We start from the raw sequence: 25,239 nt of genomic DNA on the forward strand, positions 1-25,239 counted from the left end.
GGGAAACTGATATTACCAAATCAGTCCAATTAAGGGGAAGACTAAAATTGAAAAACATAATTATGCATATAGATGTATATAAACCATACTAAGTATTACATTCAAAGTTACAGTTTGTTAATTTTAACGACACCACTAGAGCACATTGACTTATTAATCATCGGCTTTTGGATGTCAAACGTTTGGTAATTTTGACATATAGTCTTAAAGAGGAAACCCACTACATTTTTCCATTAGTAGATAGGGATCTTTTATATGCACCATCCCACAGATAGGATAGCACATACCACGGCCTTTGATATACCAGTCGTGGTGCACCGGAAATAGCCCAATGGACCCACCGAAGGGGATCGACCCCAAGCCGACCGAGCATCAAACGAGCGCTTTACCACTGAGGCTACGCCCCGCCCCTGCATTCAAAGATGAATTCCATAACCTAAACGGCAATGCAGGTCTCCGTCTTTTTAACTTAGTATAGATGTAGCTATGGGCTACACAGCGGTCATATTAACTTAGTATAGATGTAGCTATGGGCTACACAGCGGTCATATTATGTGGGAAAGCCCAGTGTAACACAACCCATCTAATCGTTCCCAACCAAAGACATCCCTATCCGAGTACACAATTGAAAAAACAAGAAATACCCCACCCCACCCCACCCCACCACAACCCTACAACCCCCCAGAAAACCACCCCTAAACTCCTCCCCCAATAAACAACAACAACAATACCCCCCCCCCCCCCCCCCCCACAAAACCACCCTAAAAAAAGCCCCGCAAATTATTTACTTTTGTAAATAAAACAAAACGGACAAAAATCCCCATAGCAAAGAACATTCTCCCTCTCCCGGGGGCGGGATGTAGCTCAGTGGTACAGCGTTCGCTTGATGCGCGGTCGGTCTGGGATCGATCCCTGTCGGTAGGCCCAGTAGGCTATTAACCGCTCCAGCCAGTGCAGCACAACTGGTATATCAAAGGCCGTGGTATGTGTTATGCTGTCTGTGGTATGGTGCATATAAAAGATCCCTTGCTGCTAATCGAAAAGAGTAGCCCATGAAGTGGCGATAGCGGGTTTCCTCTCTCAATATCTGTGTGGTCCTTAACCATATGTCTGACGCCGTATAATCGTAAATAAAATATGTTGAATGCGTCGTTAAATAAAACATTTCCTTCCTTCCTTCCTCCCCCTCTCCCTATTAAACAGTAAAATATGTTTTGGGGGAACTACCAGTGATTGGTTTTTAAAAATATTTATTTATTAATTATTTTACTTTGAATACTACTTAAAATTGTTCGTCACATGTTTACATTCCTTTGACATGAGGCGCGTCCTAATGTAAACAAACACCATTCATTTGCCTTCCGGATACAGAGTTCAATCCTATCTTTTATATTTTGTTCAATGCTTAATTTAAATATCTACATATAATGATGCACAGAATTGAAAGCGACCCTGTGGGCTAGCTAATATTCGTGTGTGTGGGTGGGTGACGCTCGGCATGCATCAAGGCTCCCACCTCTAACAGGTGTGTTAATTATTATTGTTAAACTGCCATTTTGAGCACTCAACTAAGGATCTATCTACTCCAAATCTTCCGTATGGGTCTGAGTAAGTATGTAACGTATTTAAAATAGTGGGCACATTGAGCTATTTCTAGTGCACAGCGACTGGTATATCAAAGGCCGCGGTTTGTGCTATCTTGTATGTGGAATGGTGCATATAAAAGTTCCCTGGCTACTAATGGACATGAGATCTGGCGCAAATGAGAACTCATGCCCAGGATGGACGTGCCTGAATCTTCAGTGGATATGGACACGTTAATAGAGTTTTCCTACAATGGAAAAATGTAGCGGGTTTCCTCTCTATCACTGTATGTCAAAATTACCAAATGTTTGACATCTAATAGCCGATGATTAATAAATCAATGTGCTCTAGTGGTGTCGTTAAAGAAAACAAACTTTTGTTTAAAACATTTAATATTATGATCATACTAAATTTTAAAAGACACTGCGTAATAACTGTCTCGCACCAATAAATTCTAAACAACGCAGGGAATGTTTATCTTTAAAGGAACACTCCTGAGTTTGCTGCAATTTTAAAAATATTATCTGCTAACAGAGACTTTTTAACGACTGTAATTACACATCAAATATATTTTTCTGCATAAAATATTAGTGTTAGTACATGTACAAGGTTAACTTTCATTTTATTTCCTGAAAAAGTTTTTTTTTGTACGTACGAACTTATTTGAAGACAAAATCCAGTTTGGGCTTCTTACAAATATTAAGCACGACCAGAATCACATTGTATATACAGACACTGATATTCTAAACAAGAAAATATATTTAATATGTAAGTTTAATCGTAGAAATATTTTATTATTCGGAAACATCTTACAATGCAGCAAACTCGGGAATGTCCCTTTAATGTGGAAACTGCGATCGGCAGAGTACTGAAACTGGCTACTTAGTTTACAGCTTATCAAGATGTTACCAACCTCCCTAGATTCACAGACTACCAGACAGTACTCAGACAGGTTTAGTGCCTTTCAATGAGCAAGTGTTAACATTAAAATTACCTGTGCCAGGTTTTAGTACTAAAACTTAGCTGTCTCATAAAGCATAGAGCTGACCAGCTTGCGTAGATACCAGGCGCGTTTATAGTTGTGAGATACGGATTATAGTTAAGTAAACACTTGGATATTATAAGGAGTGTATTAGGAGAAAGCCGCTTAGTCGTCTGTATAATATATCTACATAATATGGGTTAATGAAAGAAGGGATAATAGTAACCGTCAACCGGCCTCGGCGGCGTCGTGGTTAAGCCATCGGACATAAGGCTGGTAGGTACAGTGTTCGCAGCTAGGTACCGGCTTCCACCCAGAGCGAGTTTTAATGACTCAGTGGGTAGGTGTAAGACCACTACACCCTCTTCTCTCTCACTAACCACTAAGCAACTAACAAACAACCCACTGTTCTGGACAGACAGCACAGATAGCTGATGTGTGTGCTAAGGACAGCGTGTTTGAACCTTAATTGGATATAAGCACGAAAATTAGTTGAAATGAAGTAATCGTCACAAATCTAGGTTTAATACACACATTCGGTTATTGTGCATATACCAGTACTATAAAGGGACTATCCCGAATTTGCTACATTTTAAAATGTTACCGACTAATAACATCTTTTGACGATTAAAATTACTTATTAAATATAGTTCCTTGTTTAGAATATTGGTATCTGTATGTTCTATGAGTTTTTGATCGTCCTAATATCTGTACGTAGCCCAAACTAAATTTGGTCTGCCAATAATTTTGTACGCACGAAAACAAAACAACAACATGTATTGGAAAATAAAATGTGACCTAACTCAAACATTAGGACGACCAGTAACATCTAGTATACAGCTGATATTTTATAGAGAAAAATATGTTTATTATGTGATTATTATATTATACTTACATTGTTACATTATTTTTCTAACGACAAAATAATGAAATAATTGTTTTAGAAAATAACAGTAAATTAATGTTCTCTAGCCTTGGACTTCATTGTAGAAAATAACCTAATAAAACAGAAATATATAGACGAATAATATACCTGTTAAACACCTATCTCTGGTTGTTAAAATGTTTGTATGTGTGTGTGTGTGAGAGAGAGAGAGAGAGAGAGAGAGAGAGAGAGAGAGCGAGAGAGCGAGAGCAGGAGAGAGAGAGAGAGAGAGGAGAGAGAGAGAGAGAGAGAGAGAGAGAGAGAGAGGGGGGGGGAGAGAGAAGACGAGGGGAGGAGAGACGAGAAGAGAGAGAAAGAGAGGAAGGAAGAGAGAAAGAGAGAAAAGAGAAACACGGGGAGGAGAAAAGAGAGAGAGAGAGAGAGAGAGAGAGAGAGAAGAGAGAGAGAGAGAGAGAGAGAGAGAGAGAGAGAGAGAGAGAGAGAGAGAGAGAGAGAGAGAGAGAGAGAGAGAGAGCCAGCCGATCATAATGAATTCCTTTTCAAAAAAATTAGTAGTAATACAAGGTATTTGTTTAAAAATAAATTATATTTATATAATGCCTACAGAACTAATGGTCACTCAGTAAACAAGTATTAGTTAAACTTATTCCCCTATAATACTGTGTTCTTTTCCTGGTTAAAATGTAAACCTATTTAAATAATGACTAGTTGAAACGTAAACACCAGAAGCTAAAGTAATCCTTTAATATTTTTATTTTATTATAACGTAATCAAGTAATTACTTCATTGCAAAATGTGCTTTTAATGTATAGGAATTCATAGACTTAATACAAATTGATTTTTATTTGGGGTACATTTAAACACACACAAAAACCTGTTTTTAATTTCGCGGAAATCAAAGGCTCATTACAAAGCTATTTTCATTTGAGGTTACCTAAACATGTAGCATCTTGATTGCAATTACTGACAACGACCTGTTGCTAACATCGCCCACGGGTACACCAATTGTCATGGCAGTTAGTTTTACGATTCCCATGACTAAAACAATAAAACGGGAATAAAGAAAACGGGTAATTTAGTGGGTGTTAGAACGTCTGTTTGCGGCGCATAGCAAAGTGAAGAAAAACGTGGAAAACAAAAGCAAATGGTCCTCGGTGGATTGCGCACAAAAGAACAGTGATTTTACTGGTTAGGGTAACATGTTTTCATCCCAAGGCGCTAATTCGGCCGGACACAAGACAAACAAATACATCTAACCAAATGGGATCAAGTCGGCTTTCAATTCAATTGACTCGGAGCGGGAGGGAAACCCACCCGAGATAAAGACGGGTCGGCCCTGAAAGCCAATTACGGTGAAATCAAGGTTGTCTAGTCATTTGATGGTCACTTGAAAGTGGGCGAAACAATGCCCGGAGAGCAGAACAAAGCCACGCCTCTTTGTTATCTTGTCAGGCTGGATAGACTGACCATTATTCGGACATGTACCAATGGCGCATCGTGTTTCTTATCTTGTAAGCTGCCCCCCCAGCTCCCCGGCCAAATTGATTTCTGTTCGGAGAATCTATTAGCGGCTAAGTCAACTGACAAGAGTGCGAACAGGCAAACAGGCAGTAAGTCATTCTGTGTGTGGAGGTGAGGAGCGCGGTTCAGGGCTGTGGAGGTGGTTAGTAGTTTGTAAACAATCACCGTGTCATTGGTTTATGTGCGGGAGGAGAAGCCACACTGGTGGAGTTATTGTGAGTACATGATTTAATTAACATTGTAACATAGTCTAGGTTAACCAGTTTAAAGGGACATTCCTGAGTTTACTGCAATTTTAAAGATGTTATCGACTAACAGAGACTCTTTAAAGATTGTAATTACATATCTAATATATTTTTCTGCATAAAATATTAGTGGCTGTATATTAAACGTGTTTCTGATCATTCTAATATTTGTACAAGGTTAAATTTCATTTTATTTCCTAAAATATTATTTTTTCGTACGTACGAAATTATTTGAAGACAAAATCCAATTTGGGCTTCTTACAAATATTAAGACGACCAGAAACACATTGACTATACAGACACTGATATTCTAAACAAGAAAATATATTTAATATGCAAGTTTAATCGTAGAAATATTTTATTAGTTGAAAACATCTTACAATGCAGCAAACTCAGGAATGTCCCTTTAACTGTGTACACAGATAACTGTATTTGGCTGTGGTAGTGGACATACGAGCTTAATGAATTATTTGTTTTTAGTAACGTTAAAACATTGAGTGATAATTGATAGAAATATCCTCCGTATGGTGACCTTTGGATACTGATACTATTTAACCGTCCCTGGTAGTGTAGTGGTTAAGTTATCGGACTTAAAGTAATACAAATTAAAAGTTTATTTTGTTTAACGACATCACTAGAGCACATTGATTTATCAATCATCAGCTATTGGATGTCAAACATTTGATAATTTTAACACGCATTCTTCATATCCGAATGAATGAATGAATGAATGTTTAACGACACCCCAGCACGAAAAATACATCGGCTATTGGGTGTCAAACTATAATGGTATCTTCATGTCAGAGGCAGTCTGCTACATTTTTCCATTAGCAGCGAGGAATCTTGTACATACACTTTAAAGTTTTCCCACATACAGCACATACCACGGCCTTTCATATACCAGTTGTGAGACAGTGGTTAACAGTGGTTAGAACGAAACTATAATACTCCGAGAATGGGCCCACAAAGTGGAGTCAATCAAGCACCTCAAGCGAATGTTCTACCGACTGAGGCTAAATCCCGTCCCTGAAAGCTAGTAGGTACTGGGTTCACCTCTCCGTTCCGACTCCCGCCCAGGGAGATGTAAAATAACCACACCAACCTCCCTCTCTTTCCAGGATGGACGGATCAGATTTCTACTATGTCTGGTGTTTGTCCCGGGTGGCGAGCTTGAACTATAATGCAATATAAAGAAAAAACAAAAGAACCTAAAAATGAAAAGTAACATACTCCACTAAATGTTAATGCACACCCACAATAGGGTCTCTCACCCCTGAACCGAAACTAGACAGCGTTAGTTCCTACAGTTTGCTGTAATGACTCGGCGTATTCCAACGAAAGTCAAACGGTTACAGAAACACACCTTCCTTCAACTTGTCCAATATGCCATCCCGCACTCAGTACGTGTACTGCCTCTGTGATTTTTAAAATTAATATTCTGATTTTTTTTTTTTTCAAACCACAGAGCAATGCATTGCGTATTTCTTTGCGAAACGGCAAACTAAGTCGACATGCACAGGCGTATTATATTGGGATATTTAGCAAAAAAAAACCAAAAACCAAAAACAAAACATTTGTCTGGATTCTTGACACACTGGGCCTTGATTTTTTTTAACAGCATGTGGTTCGTCGTATTGTCGTAAGAAACGATAACAATGATTCATACTAAATATATGTTTCCGGGAACGTGCTGAACAAAAAACAACAAAACAACAACAACAACAAAAAACCAATAAAAAAAAAAAAAAACCCAGATAGGGTAGGTCGGCTTAAATTGTTTTAGACCATATTCACCGCTACGTGTCCAGATACAATACAGCACATACCTCGACCTTTGATATATCAGTCGTGGTGCACTGGTTGGGGTGGTAAAAGATCTCCTTTGAGATAATGGGTGCACTGAGGTGGTTCGACCCTACGACGCAAGCACCTCAGGCAAGCGTTCTACCGATTCAGCTAGATACACTCAAAAAACACAACACAAAACAACACACAAAACAACACGACAAAACAACACAGAAAACAACAACACAAAAACTAAAAAAAAGAGAAAAAAAAGAAGAGAAAGGTTCGACCATTTTCCTTTTAGGCCAGGTTGGGTTCCTGGAAACACACACTTTTTTCTTTTTTTTTTAGGTCTCGTCCGTTTGTTATGTCTTTCTAGGAACACGCATAAAATAAGGGTTGAACATCGTAGCTAGCGGGGGTCAGCCGAGTGGGACAGTTGACCAGTAGGATAATAAGGGATCCTTTTTTGTTTAGCTAAAGAAGACCCTATTTTATTGTTCCCCGATTCTTTTTTTATTACTCCCACCACCCACAACATCCCTCTTTAATCATAATATATCTTTTTAAAAACATTTCGTCTGCTACTGGAAAATCTGAGTGTTCGCGCGATCAATTGGGATTAGTTTGGATGACTATCTCATTAAAAGTGAAGGGCTTAAAGCCGGACTTTCTCCAAGTACCGATTGTTAGGAAACAGGAAATATTGTATGACGTTGTTCGCGTGAAAATGTACAAGTGTGTGCAGGTATTGGAGCATGGATACATTATACATAAACATCCCAAACAACTGAATCGCACAGTCAATATTAGTACAATGTCGCCCTGAGCCAATTATTTAAAATGTGCAATCACGCATGAACTAGTGGCTATTCTTAGCTGGCCACTACAACACAAAATTCGAAATAAATGAGTATGATTGTACTGAAATCCTCGACCGTATTACGCCAATGGCAATAACAAACACAAGCGATGTGGTATCAGTCAAATGTAGGCAATATTGTGATACCCTAAAAATTGGCTTATTTTTATATAACGTTTCAAACGGCTACAGGCGGACTGATAAAGAAACGAAACGCACCCGTGTATTGTTGCTTCTGTATGTGAATGACATTGGAGTTAACTTTAATCCACATTTATTTGCAAAACATGTTCGGACGATCGATAACAATACTATGGATTTGACAATTTGTATGACCCTTCATCTATACCAGGGGCGTAGCGTGATCTGGACCTGGTGTGTGTGTGTGTGTGTGTGTGTGTGTGGGCGGGGGGGGGGGGGGGTTGAATATGAACCAAGTGGACCTTTTTTCTATTTTGTTTTTGCACCACCCGAAACGCCATATTTATAAACCTGTATGTTTTAGTACTGAAAGCCGACCATTTGCTTCAGCGGAAGGGGGGGGGGGGGGGGGGGGGGTCCGTCCGAACCCCCCGAACCCCCCAGCCTACGCCCCTGTATACGAACTCCTAACAATGCAGTCAGATAAACAAAACACAATTTGGTTTTGTTTGGATATTGAATTTAAACAAATCGGCCTTGATAATTATAATATAACATTTAATAACTACATGTTTGTGAAAATACCATTACAATATTATTTTTGTTCGTAACTAGTATGAATAAGTTTAGAATGATTACAAAACTACAGAACTCGACACATCATGTATTATGTGGCGAATGTGATATTATGTGGCGAATGTGATATTATGTGGCGAATGTGATATAATGACGCGAATGTGATATAATGACGCGAATGTGATATAATGACGCGAATGTGATATTATGTCGCGAATGTGATATAATGACGCGAATGTGATATAATGACGCGAATGGTTTTAAATGTTTAACTTTACCTTTGTTTTCTTTTTCGACACTTTCATTTTCATATACAATTAAATGTTTTTCAAAACGGAAGCTCACCCCCGCACATACCAAAGAGAATGCCGTTTAAACTATTTGTTTATGTGAATTACTTTAAAACGTGAACTTGAAAGGAACTAATAAAATGTCAAATACAATAGCTAGATCTGTCTGAAATTATATTTACTTTTGATCTCAAAAAGTTATATTTAGAACTTAGAAACTAACATTTAATATGTTGTGAACTAGTACATTGTGGTTGTGGTGAATTGTAACACTAACAAGTGTTCAATGTCATCTATAACCTAGTTTTGATAAAAAAAACACCCCAAAAAACACAAAACAAACCATGAACTATTTTTTATTTGTTATTAAAATATGTAAAAAAATTTCTTAAAACTATCTAAAAATCCCAACCTTTCGTTTAAAAAAATTAAACTTCTTCAAGGGAATAAAATAACAAAATGCACTGAGACTAAAAAAGACTAACACCTTGTTTAGGAAACTTATATAATTGAAATGCCCTCATTTGTTATTGTAAATTATAAAACTAGCTTTATTATTATTATTATTATTATTATTATTATTATGTTATAAAACAGTGTTTTTATTATTGGTGATAAAATATCTTTATAATAATTTATAGGACCTATAAAAATAACAACGCCAGAGACCGTTTTTGTTTGATATGTTCCGAAACTCGAAACTGCAACATCATTATAAACACTCCACCTTCACAGCGCTATTCCATAAATTATCTCTCTCTTTTTTTTCATTCGTGACACGTTTTCAAATGTTTTCTTTAAGTCACGTCTCTTTGCGGTGGGCAATCATGGATAGATTCCAGTCACAACATCGTTATTGTTGAGCGTACACGTTTTAAGTTTCTAAATATTTTTATTTCGCCTGAACTACAAAACAGATTGGGAACAAAAGCACGACAGCTTTGTGGAATAATTCTCCAGTTGTATCAGTTGAACACTGGGATAACAACAGGGTTTTTTTTCTAAATCTGTGTAGCGATGGCCTTTGTCTCCTCACCCTCCCTCTCCAACCCAACTGACCATCCGCGAGTATTTGTACCGGAGTGTCCCTGTTTATCCACAATGTCGGTTCTTGTTGGCATTTCAATTAAATAGAAAGTTTCCTGAGCAAATTAATTCTCGTCCCGTGTTGGGAGAGCCGACCAGGTATTGCTATCCCAGGCAGGTAATGAGTAAGAATGTCGCGCTTTGTTCGGCTTGTTGACGCAAAGACGCCTCAGTGGCACTTCCACTTGGATCGCCAAATCGAAGAAGATTTGATGACCGAATTATTCGTTTTGTGTCACCCCGCCTTTATTTTCAGATCTTCTAATCCGTTGGTAGGGCCGTTATACAAATTAGTTCAGGGTGGGAGTGAGGTACGAGGAGCCAGCGTTAGCATTTTTAAGGGTAAAGAGAAGTTTGTTTGTGTTGCTTAACACAACCACTAGTGCACAATAATGAATCAATTAATTATCGGCTATTGGATGTTATAATTTAAAAATTCTAACACACAATCTTAAGAGAAAACCTGCTATATTTTATCATTGTCAGTAAAGGGATTTATTTTATACACAGCTTCTTACAGATAGGACAGTAAATACCACGGTTTTTTATATGCATTTTGTACTAGTAATAGGGCATTAATATAAACAATGTTAATTATATATACCCCCCCCCCCCCACACTTTTAAAGGGGGATGTGGATGTAATTTTTTTTTTTAGCTCAAATGTCCGCACCCGTTTTAAGTTGTGGAATTGTCCTATTTTCAAACCAATATCCTTCCATTGAGACTGTTCTTTTCACGGTGGATTATTTCGCCCCCGTTCATTTGTAAATAATGTACCCGTTATCAGTCCATGACGCGTGTAACGTTACGTAAACGTCTATACAAGGACACAGCTGGGAGAATCGAAGCAGAAGCGTAACGTAACATGCTGTCTTGTTATTTCTATGGTTTTACAAATTGAAAAAATCTAATTACACAGAGAAAATTGCCCCATCCAAAGATAATCAACAAGTCGTCGATGTTCCCATGCCTGCCGTGTGTCCCCGGGACAATTGTGACGATGTCAGTTTGAGAAAGACTGACGTGAAATTGGACGTCGTCGTCTGTGGAAGATAACGCGAGATAAGAACCGGCGGCTTCCTATTGTTACTGGGTGTCGGAAGTTCAATGATGATTGTCATTACAGGTGAATTCTAATCACTACGCAGATATCTGGAATACAGGTGTGACACAGATTTCTTAAATAACACATTCATTTGAATCTGTACAATCAAAACTTGTTATAAAATCCCTCCCCCTACCCCGCAATAAAAGGCACCTGTCTCAAATGGACATTTCACTGGTAAAAAAATAGAAGTGATCATTATTCACTGTCATCAACGGATAATCCTGGGCCCATGCTTATAAAACTTTTAAAGTCCAGACTCAATATCTAATGACGTCATACGCATACAATTTGTATGGCGTTGTTTTGACATTAGTGTCTCAGACTCTAATAGAGTCTCGAATTTAGACTCTAAACGTTTTTTAAGCACCTGGGCCCATGCTTATAAAACTTAAAGTCTAGACTTTAATAAAGTCCAGACTTTAATAAAGTCCAGACTTTAACGTAATGCTATTTGAATTGCCAAACGTTAAAGTCTGGACTTTATTAAAGTCTAGACTTTAAGGTTTATAAGCACGGGGCCAGGTCTGGATCACTGATGAATTTGCCCAGGGCAGCGTGCTTAAAACGTAAGTAGATAATATAAGTATTAACAAAAAAGCCTTGTGTGTGTTAACTTTTAAGTTCACGCCTACAAAACCGTCTCAGTATCTACCCGACGTCACTTTGACTGAATTGATACAACAAAAGTGTAAAACTGATATTATACGGCGGCATTGAGGGGCTATCGGGTGTTAACACCACCTTTACGGCTGTCTGGAATGCGAACATTATTGTCTCACAATTCTGACAACTGAGTCAAAACAGAAAAAAAAGAAAAAATATATAAGAGGTTCGGAAAATTAATTCATACTTTATCGTGAATTTATTGGAAAATTGAACTTTATGCCTTTGGTGGTAGGCTTAAAGTTAAGACATGCTGCAGTTGGTATTTTGGTTTTATGTTGTATATCCTCGCTTGTCTTCTCGAGTGTCCTTCTTGGTCATCTCTTAATCCGCGGGTAAACCTTCTCTTTGACGCATGTTGCGGATAACCACATTAAAATGTGATATGTAACAAACTACTAAGTACAAGTAGTGTCAGTAGTGAAATAAAAAAGCGTCTCAGGTTTAATAGTACAATAATGTGGTGTCCCATTTCTGATATATAGCTAGTTTTACCTGAGTATTGCTATTTTGTGAATTATTATATTGCTATGAGAGCGATGTTTATGAAGCAACTCACAACGCGTGGTCTAAATTTTGTAAATCACAACCACCATAAGAATAATTTTCAGAACGAAATTCGGAAGTGTGTTTCTTATTATTCCAATATAAAGTTTGTTCTGTTTAACGAAACCACTAGCGAACATTGATTTATTAATCATCGGCTACTGGATGTCAAACATTATTATTCCAGTATGGTCAATGTCACCAATCTATGGACTTGAAATGTATATACGCTGTGACGCCACAAACCGCCCCACGAGATTGTTAACTTATGACATGCGCGTCATACGATATTTGCTGAACGGGCTGTTTTGGTTGTTTGGCTATGGATAATCAACTGTAAACACAGAAGTGACTGGAAGTGAATAGTGTAATAATGTGAAATGCGCCGTGAATACAAATCTGGAATATTAATCAGAACAGCAGCATGTGGCTATTCTACCAGTGACTGTGTCAATAGTCATATATGTCGATACTAGGAGATTAAAACGCCTTATTGGTATGTTGTGTTCGTGAACGCATTTTGCTCAAACCCTTTTGCTGATACTCATTTTTCATTTCATTTCAATTTATTTTTGTGCTTATGTTCTAACAGTGGGTTAGTTGTTAGTTGCTAGTTGTTAGTGGTTAGTGAGAGAGAAGATGGTGTAGTTGTATTGCATCTACCTATTGAGTAGTTAAAACTCGTTCTGGGTGTGAGCCAGTACCGAGCTGCGAACCCTGTACCTACCAGCCTTATGTCCGATGGCTTAACCACGACACCACCGAGGTCGGTTGCTGATACTCAATTGCGGATACTCAGACCATTTCGTATTACATTGTTTGTAACATAATTTTGTACATTTATACTTTACTATCTAATTCTATACTTACTTAGTGTTACTGTTATAAAACTATGTTGAACATAGAAACTTACTATAGCCTATACCCTGTGGCTAATATTAGTTAAGTCACCAGTCTACAGGCTGATAGGTACTGGGTTCACACCTCGGTCCCGGCTCCCACCAAGTGTGAGTTTCTTCGGTTATTAACCGTTAACAGCTGGACATACATCTCAGATAGCTGTTGGGTGTACTCAGGACAGCGTGAGTGAAACGTAACTTGATATACGCCCCAGAATCAAGTGAAAATTAAATTTCCATACCCTGTTATTACCTAGTCTTCCATCAGTGAGTAGCAGCAGGTGTCATGGCGGGAGAAGACACATTTCTGCGATACCTTGAGAAAGGTTTGACAGCAACGAACTATTTTATTTTGCAGATCTTGAAAAATAATGAATATCTGAGTAAATAGGATATCACATTTCTTCCGAAAGAGTCGGAAATGTTTGGTGCTTCAGTGAAGAATCTTTTTTTTTTTTAGTTTAACTCTTTACAAATTGTGTGATTAATGCATTCATAAATGTCAGTATCATTATTTGTGTTAATGTTTTGGATATTTTGTTATTTTTATTGAACAGTATTATTTGTTGTGTATTTTCAGATGATCAGAGCGCAGTGACCTCTCTTAGAAGCCTTGTATTTTCTGCAGTCAATAAAAACACAAAGAAATATGAAAAATCAATTGAGATTCCTGACTGTGTTCGCAGTGATTCAGTGGTGCTCTTCCCAACCGGTGCTCTTTCGTGTGAGAGAGGGAATCCCATCTCCAGTGTTTCTGGGTAACCTGGCAACAAGTTCGGATCTAATGGACGCCGTTGGAAAGACGGAATTCAGTTTTTTGCGGTACACCATTGTGTCGAACGAGGCAAAGGTGCACCTGCTGTTCAGAATTAACGAGACTTCGAGCGATATCTTCACGACAGAGACCCTAGACAGGGAGACGTTGTGCCAGTCGTCGTCAGCAGCGTGTAACCTTCAATTGGACGTCGCCGTGCAGTCGCTGAAGAGCGCGTTCTTCAGGAAATTCAGCGTCACCGTCGAGGTGCAGGACGCCAACGACAACCCACCACGGTTTTTAACGTCCCAGTTCAAGCTTTCCATCAGGGAAGGTGTCGCGATCGGAACGTCATACTCACTTCCGGTGGCCTCCGACAGAGATTCTGAGGTCATCAACAAGGTGCACGAATACCAGATGATTCCACCCCCAGAACCGTTTTCGTTAGAAATGGGATCCTCCACAGACGGAACCGTTTCTAGCGTTTGGTTGGTTGTCAAGGGAGACGTTGACAGAGAAGCGGCACATGAATTCAACTTTGACCTCATAGCTCGTGATGGAGGCACTCCCACCCACAACGGCTCTGTGTCTGTGACAATCACAGTTGAAGACAAAAACGACAACCGACCGAAATTCGGTAAAGAATTCTATGTTGTTAATGTTACCGAGAGTGTGTCTGTAGACACGACAATTTTACAAGTGAGTGCGAACGATAGGGATTTTGGTCAGAATGCAGAGATTGTGTATAGCTTTCACAGCTCAACGGACGAACGCATCTTAGGACATTTTGATGTTGGAAAAAAGTCAGGGAATATCAAAGTAAAATCCGCTTTGGATAAGACTGGCGGGTCGGTGTTTAGTTTTACACTTGTGGCTACAGACGGTGGGAGTCCATTCCTGAGTGCAACTACCAATGTTTCCCTAACTATTTTGGACACGGTTAATGACGCGCCAGAAATCCGCGTAAACCCGCTTTTTAGTCGAAACAATGTGGCCACTGTCCTCGAATCAGCCATCGTAGGCAGGGTCGTCGCCTTGGTAACCGTTCGAGACACAGACAGCGGCGCCAACGGCAAGGTTAACTGTTCTCTACCGCGCGGTGATTTCCTAGTCCGTAACCTACAGCAATCCGAGTACAAGGTCATTGTTGCTAAGCAACTGAACAGAGAAGTAGTGTCATTGTACAATCTGACGATCACGTGCCAAGACGAGGGTACGCCACCACAATCAGCTTCTTCATTCTTTCAAATCCAAGTCCTGGATGTGAACGAGTTTGCACCCAAGTTTCTACAATCCAAATACTTCTTCAGTCTGGAGGAAAACAACAACCACCCCATGTTCGTGGGTCGTGTGTCGGCCACGGATGGAGATTCGGGCATCAACGCCGATATTTCGTATTCAGTGGAAGCAAATGCTAGTAGGAGTTTCAGCATTAACGAAAATTCCGGCGAAATTACCATACTGGAAAAATTAGACAGAGAGAACATTCCTAAAAGAATATTCAAAGTGTTCGCTACTGACAAAGGGTTAACTCCCCTTACAGGAACCGCCACGATTGTCATCAACGTTGGAGACCAAAACGACAACGCGCCCGTGTTTACAAATGTTCCTATTAAATTTACAATCAGAGAAAACGTCGATATTGGGTTCACTGTTGGTCGGGTTTCGGCGACGGATGACGACTTAGGCGTGAACGGGGACGTGAACTATTTTCTGAAAGACACTTCGTTCACTGGAATTAATCCGTTTTCAGTTTTCAAAAACGGAACCATCACAACCAGCAGAAAGATTGACTTTGAGGACAAACACTCATACACACTGGAGATCTTCGCGTCGGACAACGGCATTGTCCAACAGAAGTCTTCCACCTCCGTCACTGTCACCATCGTGGATGAAAACGACAACGATCCCCGCATAGTCTTCCCTTTCCCTGACAACGAATCCATATCTGTACCCCACGACATGGACCCTGGTAGCGAGGTCGCCATTGTGCAGGCCTACGACATCGACAGCGGCCTCAACGGCAAGTTCACCTTCTCCCTGGTCGTCGTCAACACGACGGACCTGTTCCAGATTGGCGTTCAGAATGGAGTCATATTCCTCAACCGAAAGATTTCTGATGAGGACTTGGGCACTCACAGAGCGATCATCAGCGTCCAGGACAGAGGTGTGCCGCAACGCGAGACCCAAGCGTTGTTACTCATCGATGTGTACTTCAATGATGGAAGTAGATCTGTGGTCAAGGAGAGCGACAGCAACATGAAGATTGTTATAGTGTTGGTGTGTGTAACCGCCAGCCTTGCAATCGCCGTCATAGCGACTCTGTGTATTCTGAAATACATCGACAGAACTAGAAAACAGTCTCCGCATAAAGTGTCAGACTCTCGGTATAACTCGAGCGAGAGCTGCGACTCCGCGGATTACAAGTCGGAGACATTTCCGCCGTGTGTGTTCCAAGTATCGGAGACGGGGAGGTCACCCAAGAAAAGTGTGACGTTTAAAACGGAGCATACCCCAACAAATCCCGTGTCCTCGACAGAGAACCGAAAATACAGCGAGCTGAAACAGCCCAGGAAAGAAGACTCTGGGAATGACCTCAGTTTGTCACCTACTTCATATCATGTAAGTATATTAGTCTTACTGGTAGTCCAAACAATTTCTTCCCGATCTGGCAACTCCTATCTTTCAACTTCTTTTGCTGTCCACCTCCACATCCCAGACAGGTGTTTGTCTCTTGTGGCTATCTGTGCTATACACCTGCCATTCCCCATCAGCTTTATGGTCTGAATTTAAAGATAAAAGCAGATCCTCAAGGCCATAAAACAACATCCCAAAACAACGCACCCTACCACCCCCTAAAAATCCCCTAAACAAATACCCCCAAAACAAAAATAAACACACACACACACACACACACACACACACACACACACACAAACAAACAAACACAAAAACCCACAACTAGATGGTGTTGCTATAAGGTTAGACTTGAGACTTGAGGAATGAGTAAAAGGACGTTATATGCTATCCTATCTATGACAAAGTGAATTAATCTTGTGGTTAATTGTTAAGAGTAGTCTATATGGCGGCAACCCGTTTCTTTTGTCCATTAATATTCACTGTTGAAGCTACAGTGCGTTAGAAAACCATTATAGAGAGGCGCCCCTGGACTTGGAATCGCCAGGATACGTTTTTACATTGCCAGACTCACCAGACGCTTAACTTTCCCTTGGTTGGCCCCTGGGCCTAATTTTTGATGGGGGCACCGAGACTGGAGGGCACGACGGTTGGGTTGGCCGGGGGTGGGTGGGGGGTGGGGGGTGGGGTGGTGGTGCTGGGGGGGGTGCTGGGTGGGTGGGGGATACTCCACCGGAAGGTGGTTAGGGCGGTAGGCGTAGGCGGTTTTGGCCGTAAGAGTTGTTAGGTTTGTCCGGAGGACTGCCCCCCCCCCCCCCCCCCGGAGCCTTCCCCGGTTTTGGCCACACCGAAGTCCCCAATACGATGGGTGCCCCTAAGTAAAACATATCCCCCTATTAACAAAACCTCCTGTGGCTGAAGCCTAACCTCCTAGTCACCTGCCACCCCTATTTTGAGGGCTAATTAATATATTTAAAAAAAAAAAAAATCTAAATTTGCGTTACAAATTGTTAGTTGTTTGCTGTATATTAAATATTGTTTGGGAAAATAACGCACAAAATTATTTATTGTAAAGTCCTTTTTCCCTGTTTGTTCAAAATTGCCCCAGTAATTGTTCTGTCCCAGGTTGGACTACTGGCATCCGGTGGCCGAACCTGGGATAGACATGCTCGAAACCTTCGTGGTATAGGAGCATGTAAATACTTTATTGATTGGTTAGAAAACCAATAACAACATCTAAAAAACCCAACCTCCCACCCCCCAAAACCCCCCAAACAAAAACAACAACCCAACAACAACAAAAACTAAAACAAACCACCATTGACAAAAACAAAATATTTCAAATTTACCGCTTACCCGATCAATTCGAAAATAGTTTATTTAACAAATACATATTTTAAAACCCTCTTTAATTTATTTAATTAGACCCTTAATCGAGCTTGAACAGTAAAAACATTCTTATTTAACGTATAACGTCTGGGATTTGTTAGGTATATGATATATCTAGTAGGTATATTAAAGGGACATACCCTAGTTTTGAAACACTACAGCATATTTTTTCACTATTAGAGTCGTTTATGATCACTGAAATCAAACATTACTTATACTTTATTGTTTAGATTATTCATTTCACCGAAGTGTTTCTGGTCATCCTGATGTTTGTAGTACCAAAAATTTCATTTGTCATATTTTTAAAAACGCACGTGCCTCTGAGAAGTAGCGGTTTATTGATTCGAGTTATATTCTGTTTTTAAGGATATTTCCTGTTTTAAAGCTGCAGTGTCTGGAATATTTTTATTATTTAAGCATTTAGAATAGTTGATCCAGTTCTGTTTGGTACATAAAAGGGCCACCATATCGCTATAGTTTCGCAATGCTCGCTTATCTACATTATCTAGGTCAACTGCAAACCCAATGACCAGCTTGTTTTTCTTCAATTAGCGGGACGCCAGTAGAACTGGGAATTTACGCGATTTGCGCAGGCGCTGAGCTTCTCACGTGATTTTGAACAATTTAACTGTCTTGATTGAAGGGTCGTCTCATACTTCCAAAATATATTTATATCCATAGAGGTATGGTACAATACCTTTCTAGGGGTCGGTGGGGGATTTGCCTTGAAGTTTTGACAGTGATCAGCGGTTGGCATACGCGTTACATGGAAGGGGGTGTAAATAATTACGTAACGCTCTAGGGATAGAGGAAGAGGACGGTATGTTCGATATACGTAACATTTAGGAAGACTATGTGTTATTTCTATTCATTACTTAGATCTAAAAATGTGGTGTTGTTTTTTAAATGCGCGGTCGGTCTAGGATCGATCCCCATCGGCGGGATTGTTCCAGCCAGTGCGCCATGACTGGTATATAAAAGGCCATAGTATGTGATATCCTTTCTGTGGGATGGTACATATAAATGATCCCTTGCTAAAAAAAAACAAAAAAAAACAACAACATTTTTTTATAATGTAGCGGGTTTCCAAGGCGCGTGTGCAGGGATTTCAGCGGGGTTGGGGGTTATAGAAGTTTATATGGGGCCATGTTCCCCCAGAAAATAGATTTCAATTTTTTTTTTATCTTGGTCAGGGAAGGGTTTCGACTCCCAATACTCTCCCTCCTGCACATGCGCCCGTTTCCTTACTTAGATTATATGTCAAAATTACCAAACGTTTGACATCCAAAAGCAGATGATTATTAAATCAATATGCTCTAACACTGATGTTGTTAAACAAAACAAACTAACTTTACCCTTTCCAAACGAAATAATATTTATTTGAATTTGTCGATTTTACCACACGTAAAGTTAAAAAGTGTAAACGGTCATTTTCTACTTTAGTATATTTTATTAAAAATATATACATGATCAATGTGTTATACAAACTAAACTCTGAAAGTTCTACTAACACTTTATAAAATATTAATTCTTAAATAGGAAGGTACGATTGTCGATAGTACGTTGTCAAGATCAAAACCGGTTTTAACGAAAGAATAGTACGTATCCTCAACCGAACGTTCTTTGTACAGCGCAAGAATTCTCATTTCATTTTTTTGAGACGAACCCTACAATTTCAAATACGCAAACGCACCTGTTAACTGGAATTGACAACAGGCTGTCGTTTGTGGTTTGCCGAGCAATGGCCGCACAGGCGACGAATCGAGCGTATACTTTTGACGTTCTCCGTTCATAGCGAATACACACGAATTTTAAAAAAGTGCAGTTGAACTTGTATTTCATATTTGTGCATGATATTATTATATGGTAACCAGACACTGTAACTTTAACGTCACATACTCTTCTTTCACTCTGTTGTAACTTTATCCAAATGAGTTAAATTAACTAAACTTAGTGTCCATTTTCTTAGGGGTTAAAAGTAACTTAAACTAGGATCTGCACCTTTAACCTATTATTAGCTAAAATGACAAATTCTTCTTCTTCTTCTTCTTCTTCTTCTTCTTCTTCTTCTTCATCGTCATGTATAATGAATAGTTATATTTTAAAAATAAAATGCTAAACAAACTTGTATTATGTTAATAAGAGCAAAATATGGAACATTTATTTGTGCAGCTAACTTGCCATATTTATTAATCACATATCTTTTGTGTTTCAGTTTGTGAGACCTGATTACGGTAAAAGAGCGCCACCTGGCGGTAGTGAGGTGAGCGTGGTGGATGTACTGGAGCAGCACCAGGCTCTGGTGAGATCCATGAAGTCAAAGGGTAGACGAAATTACCAGGTACACTTCGGTTTTCATCATACACTTATAATGCTACAGCAGTGTTAGTCTAGCAAAATTACAGAAATATTATGGCATTCTGGCTTAATACTGCATTGGTACTGTTTTAGCATTCAGGTATATTATCAAGTCAAAGGGTAGACACAATTACCAAGTACACTCCAGACTCATGATACACTTACAATAACACAGCAGTGTTAGGCTAGCAATATTACACACACATTTCCCCATTCTGGCATAATAATGTATTAATTTAGCATTCAGAGATTTATAACAGTCAGTGTTGCCCTATTCAAGAATATTGCAGCAATACTACACCATTTTTGATTATTACAGCAACATTATTTCATTTACAATTATACAAAATAATACAAAACTAGTATTTTATGTACAAATATTATGGCAATATTAGTTTATTCAGGAATATTGCAACATTAATACCATATTCTTTAATTATATACTAACATTACAGTATTTAGGAATGATACAGAAATATTACATTATAAATACTACTACTACTACTACCAATATTACTACTACTACTACTACTACTACTACTACTACTACTACTACTACTACTACTACTACTACTACTACTACTACTACTACTACTAACAACAACAACAACAACAACAACAACAACAACAACAACAACAACAGTAATTATACAAAGTACAGTGATATTTCAAACTGAATTATGTTAGCACACATACGTTTTGTTGTAGTTTTATTTTCAGTTTTTACCGTTTATTAAATTAATATTTTTAAATTTTATTATTATTTGGTTGTTTTATGTTCATCTATTTAACAATATAGCATAGAAAACCCTCAACAAAGACAGAAATTATTCATTATTATTGATGCTAGAGTTTGGTTAAGATAATCAATATTAGTGATTAACATATATTTTTTATATTTTTAGGCAAAAGATATATCAGAATTAGAACCGGATGTATGGAGCGACACATCGCGAGAAACAATAGGAAGTGATAGCGGGCATGGCGGAAGTGACGTCGATGTCAACATAAACAGTTTGAAGGTACATACCACTTTGTTATAATGCATTAAGACCATTAAATCGCCTTATCAACGAATACAAACATGATGAACAAAATAGACGATAATAAAGTAATGGACCTTCTACAACAATTAATTGTTTTACTTCAATGCTATTTTAGAAACGGTCAAACTATATATGAAGCGACCAAAACCAAACGGCTCAAGATAACAATTGTATCTGTGTATCTTGCGATAACAAACTTTTGGAAAAGGAAAAATAATATTTAAAAAAGGAAACAAATACATGTGTACTAAAGGTCATTTATGTATAGCGTATCTCTTACGCGTTTTCATTATAAATTTATTTTCGTACTCGGTATATAGCAAAATAGCGGTTAATGGTTACTTGTTAGTAACAGAGAAGTCATTGTAGCGGCCTTACACCTTCTCACCGAGCCTTTAAAACACACTCTTGAGTAGGTGCGGGTATCGGGATGCGAACCCAGTATGTTCCAGTCAATAACTGAAACACCACTACATCCGAGATAGGTCATTCTAAAACCGACTGTCTTATCACTGTGCTAGATATCTTAGACAGTTTGTTTGTTTGTTTTGTTTAACGACACCACTAGAGCACATTGATGTATTAATCATTGGATGTCAAATATTTGGTAATTTTGAAATATAGTCTTAGAAAGGAAACACGCTTCATGTTTTCCATTAGTAGCAAGGTATCTTTTATATACACAATCTCACAGACAGGATAGCACATACCACAGCCTTTGATATACCAGTTGTGGTGCACTGGCTGATCTTAGACAGGCCTGGCCCTGCTAACATAATTATTTACAGCCGACCTATTTATGATCTTTCTACATTCTGCGTACTCCGACATAGTGATGACAATAAATATCTTTATTATAGTCCCCCCGCGGTGTAGACATAGACCGACAACTGTTGTACGTTCATTCGTGTGGAATACTGGTTTTATGAGAAAATAAATACAAGCATTTGAAGGTACTAAAGGATTGTTTATATCTGAATGAGATGGGGAAAGGCTGTTTGTTTACGGAACAGATCAAAGTAGATGAATGTGTTTTATGTCTATTGTGCTTCACAGACATAGAGATATGTCAGGTATTGTCATTGTCAGGGAATAGAACATAGCTTAATAGTAGAGAATCCACCGTATGTGCACTTCGTTGTAGAGTACCACCCTCTGGTAGAATTATGATTTTGTTTTTACTACCAGCAGTATGAAAGTCAACTAAATTTTTGTTCTGTTTGCTAAAGTACGTATTACATTGTTTGAATCTTAAGAAAAAGAGCGGCTTATATTAATATAGGATATGTCGAAAGTTTTGTAAGAAATTCGATTCAGCTGCCATAACAATATGTGTTTTTCTTTGTTAGTATCAAAAGTTTATTGTTCGCTTTAATTTCATGTTAACGTTTTTCTTCCTTATTAGGATGACATTTTAAATCTTTAACTGTAATGCAATTTTACTAAATATATATCACAAAGAGAAATGTTGGTATTAATAATTAAAACTGCTATTTCATTCGAAACCAATACCCCAAACTACAAGTATATAAAAATTAACGTATTTTCAGAATGCTATATTCCTATTTTCTACCATGTTTTTGTTTGTCATGTTTTCAGATAAATGTCTAGCCCAGTAAGGACAAGATGCATCACTCCGTCCATTTCCGGTGCTTTATGTCTGCAATAAATCACCATCTCATCAACTGCCATCGGTCTACCACCATCATCAGTGAATCTACTCATCAACTTACCCGAGTCCACAGATTACCAGCCAGCTAAACCATATGGCTGTTTACCATGGCCATCATCAGGTTACCAGCCAGCTAAACCATGAGGTCAAGTACCATGACCATCATCAACTGCTCATTAGTTTTAGCCTGTAAGAGTTCACACTTTTATCATATAACAATCACGTGTGTGGTAACTAGCCCAGAGGAACGAGCAACTTCGACGAATGTTCTCCCCGGGTTGTGCAATGATACCAGTTGTGATGTGAATCTTTTGTTGGGAATGTTCGACCATAGTGAAGAAAGAATACCACTGTTTCATTATGATGTGAGATTGAACAACTCTCCAAAACTGTGTTCAAGTACTATAATTATCTCTTCAATGACCACAGTTTTGTCTATCAAAGGATCTTTCGCAAACAGACATGAAAACAGAATACAGGAGGAATCCAGTAAGCGCTACAGAAGTACTAAACGTTTAGGTCTTCTGTTTGAACAGACATGATTAATGAGGACTAGAAGTGAAAAGATAAACTGTCAACTGTTGTTCGTTCATCTTATAGTGAGATCTTCTCGCTATATCTGTGAAGAAAACCAAACTGAGATTATCAATGTATATAGAAATTGAAAAAAAGTGCTATTAGTTGCATATATATATATATATATATATATATACACATTTAGTTGTTCATTACACATTACCACTGGACTCTAGTCTTTCACCACATAATAGCATTTGTGTCGTAAACCAAAGGCTGTACAATTTACAACACGTGTATGACGTCGTTTCATTTAGAGATTCATACCTTAAGGCGACGCGACTCGATGCGAGTGTCTCGTACGAGAATAGCGATGGAAATAGCCGATTGTGACAGGACAAACATTACGATTTCATCGGTTACGACGCAGGCGGCCATTCTCGTACGAGACACTCGTATCGTGTGACGTCGCCTTTAAAGACAATGTATGACATTCCATTTAATAAATGCACTTCTCCACAACATTGTGTGACATACCATTTATAGATTCACAGCTTGAGAACAGTGCATGACGTTTAATTAATAGCTTCATACCTACTAAATGTGTACTAATGTTGTCGCTCAGGGATTTGCTTTCAGACTGCATTCATTATTATCATGTTGTTAATTTTGCTGAATATTCTACAGAAATCGTTTGTGAATAATGTAATTGTTCCAAGCATTTCATTGTATTTAAAATACTGGTATTAAATTATTTTTAAATCGTACAATATTAGATTACTAAATTTAATACTCATTAGGCATTTTTCAAAAATAAGTAGACAATACCTAGTTATTCACAGCTGTTTCATAATTTAAATATACAGATAATTTCTAAAAACATTAAGTTCATCCAGGATCAAGATTCAGGCTATGATTAATTTCTATGTGTTCATGGCAGTCGCCATCCATGTATGTATATATGTATGTATGTACGTATGTATGTCCTAAGTAATATTAAGACATAATAAACATATTATTTATATATACACACTTGTTTCTTATGTTGTATATTAGCATTATGTGTCCTTGGTAATCACTATAAAATAACAATAGCAAAACGTGAAGAGTGTGCTATTTCTTATACACGGACATGATTGTTTTGGAACGGGAAGTAAAACTCAGTGTTCACTTAATGCATTGACCACAAAACGCATTATCAAATACCGTGGTATGTACTGTATTGTCTATGGGAAGGTGCCTATAAAATACTTCTTACTGATTTATTGGTAGCGGGAGAGGGAGTCCTATCTCTTTATTTTTATTTTTTTTTACAAAATATTAAAATAGCAATATCTTAGGCACGATATGGCAGTAGTTTTAAAACGCGCTGAGGTAATAATAGAATATTTCTTTGCATTATTTTTAAAAAACACATCACGAATGCAAGTGTCTTTACCACGTGCACCGAGCTACACTCCTCTCCTCCACCACCCCGACGTGTGGTATTGTGGGTAATTTTTGGCATGCTTCCATCAGAGAATTGTTCAAGCTCGACTGTCGTGGGCACAACCTCTGACATCGCCAGAGAGTTCTGTCCACTACAGACCCAGACGTGTGATAACAATAGCTTTTACGTGTAGACAACCGAACCATACAAACACATCTCCAGTTGGAGTAATCCATTTGAACATGGCGACAATAAGTAAAAA

At 38.5% G+C, this 25,239-nt stretch overlaps 1 protein-coding gene across 2 annotated transcripts in view; it reads left to right on the forward strand.

The window, feature by feature from the left end:
- LOC121376444 (protocadherin-11 X-linked-like) overlaps positions 1–24,570 on the forward strand; it is a 29,291-nt gene extending 4,721 nt beyond the window's left edge. The window contains exons 2-5 of one of the 2 annotated variants that reach the window (XM_041504319.1): positions 13,757–16,552; positions 20,172–20,297; positions 21,220–21,336; positions 22,960–24,570. In XM_041504319.1, the coding sequence (XP_041360253.1) occupies positions 13,826–16,552; positions 20,172–20,297; positions 21,220–21,336; positions 22,960–22,971 (2,982 nt within the window). In that variant the 5' untranslated portion in view covers positions 13,757–13,825 and the 3' untranslated portion in view covers positions 22,972–24,570. Of the gene's footprint in view, positions 1–13,756; positions 16,553–20,171; positions 20,298–21,219; positions 21,995–22,959 lie in introns of those variants that run through there. The other variant, XM_041504318.1, reaches the window with a different exon arrangement.
- The last annotated feature ends 669 nt before the right edge of the window (positions 24,571–25,239 follow it).

Source organism: Gigantopelta aegis, chromosome 6 (genome assembly GCF_016097555.1).
Source record: "Gigantopelta aegis isolate Gae_Host chromosome 6, Gae_host_genome, whole genome shotgun sequence".
Classification (NCBI taxonomy): domain Eukaryota; kingdom Metazoa; phylum Mollusca; class Gastropoda; order Neomphalida; family Peltospiridae; genus Gigantopelta; species Gigantopelta aegis.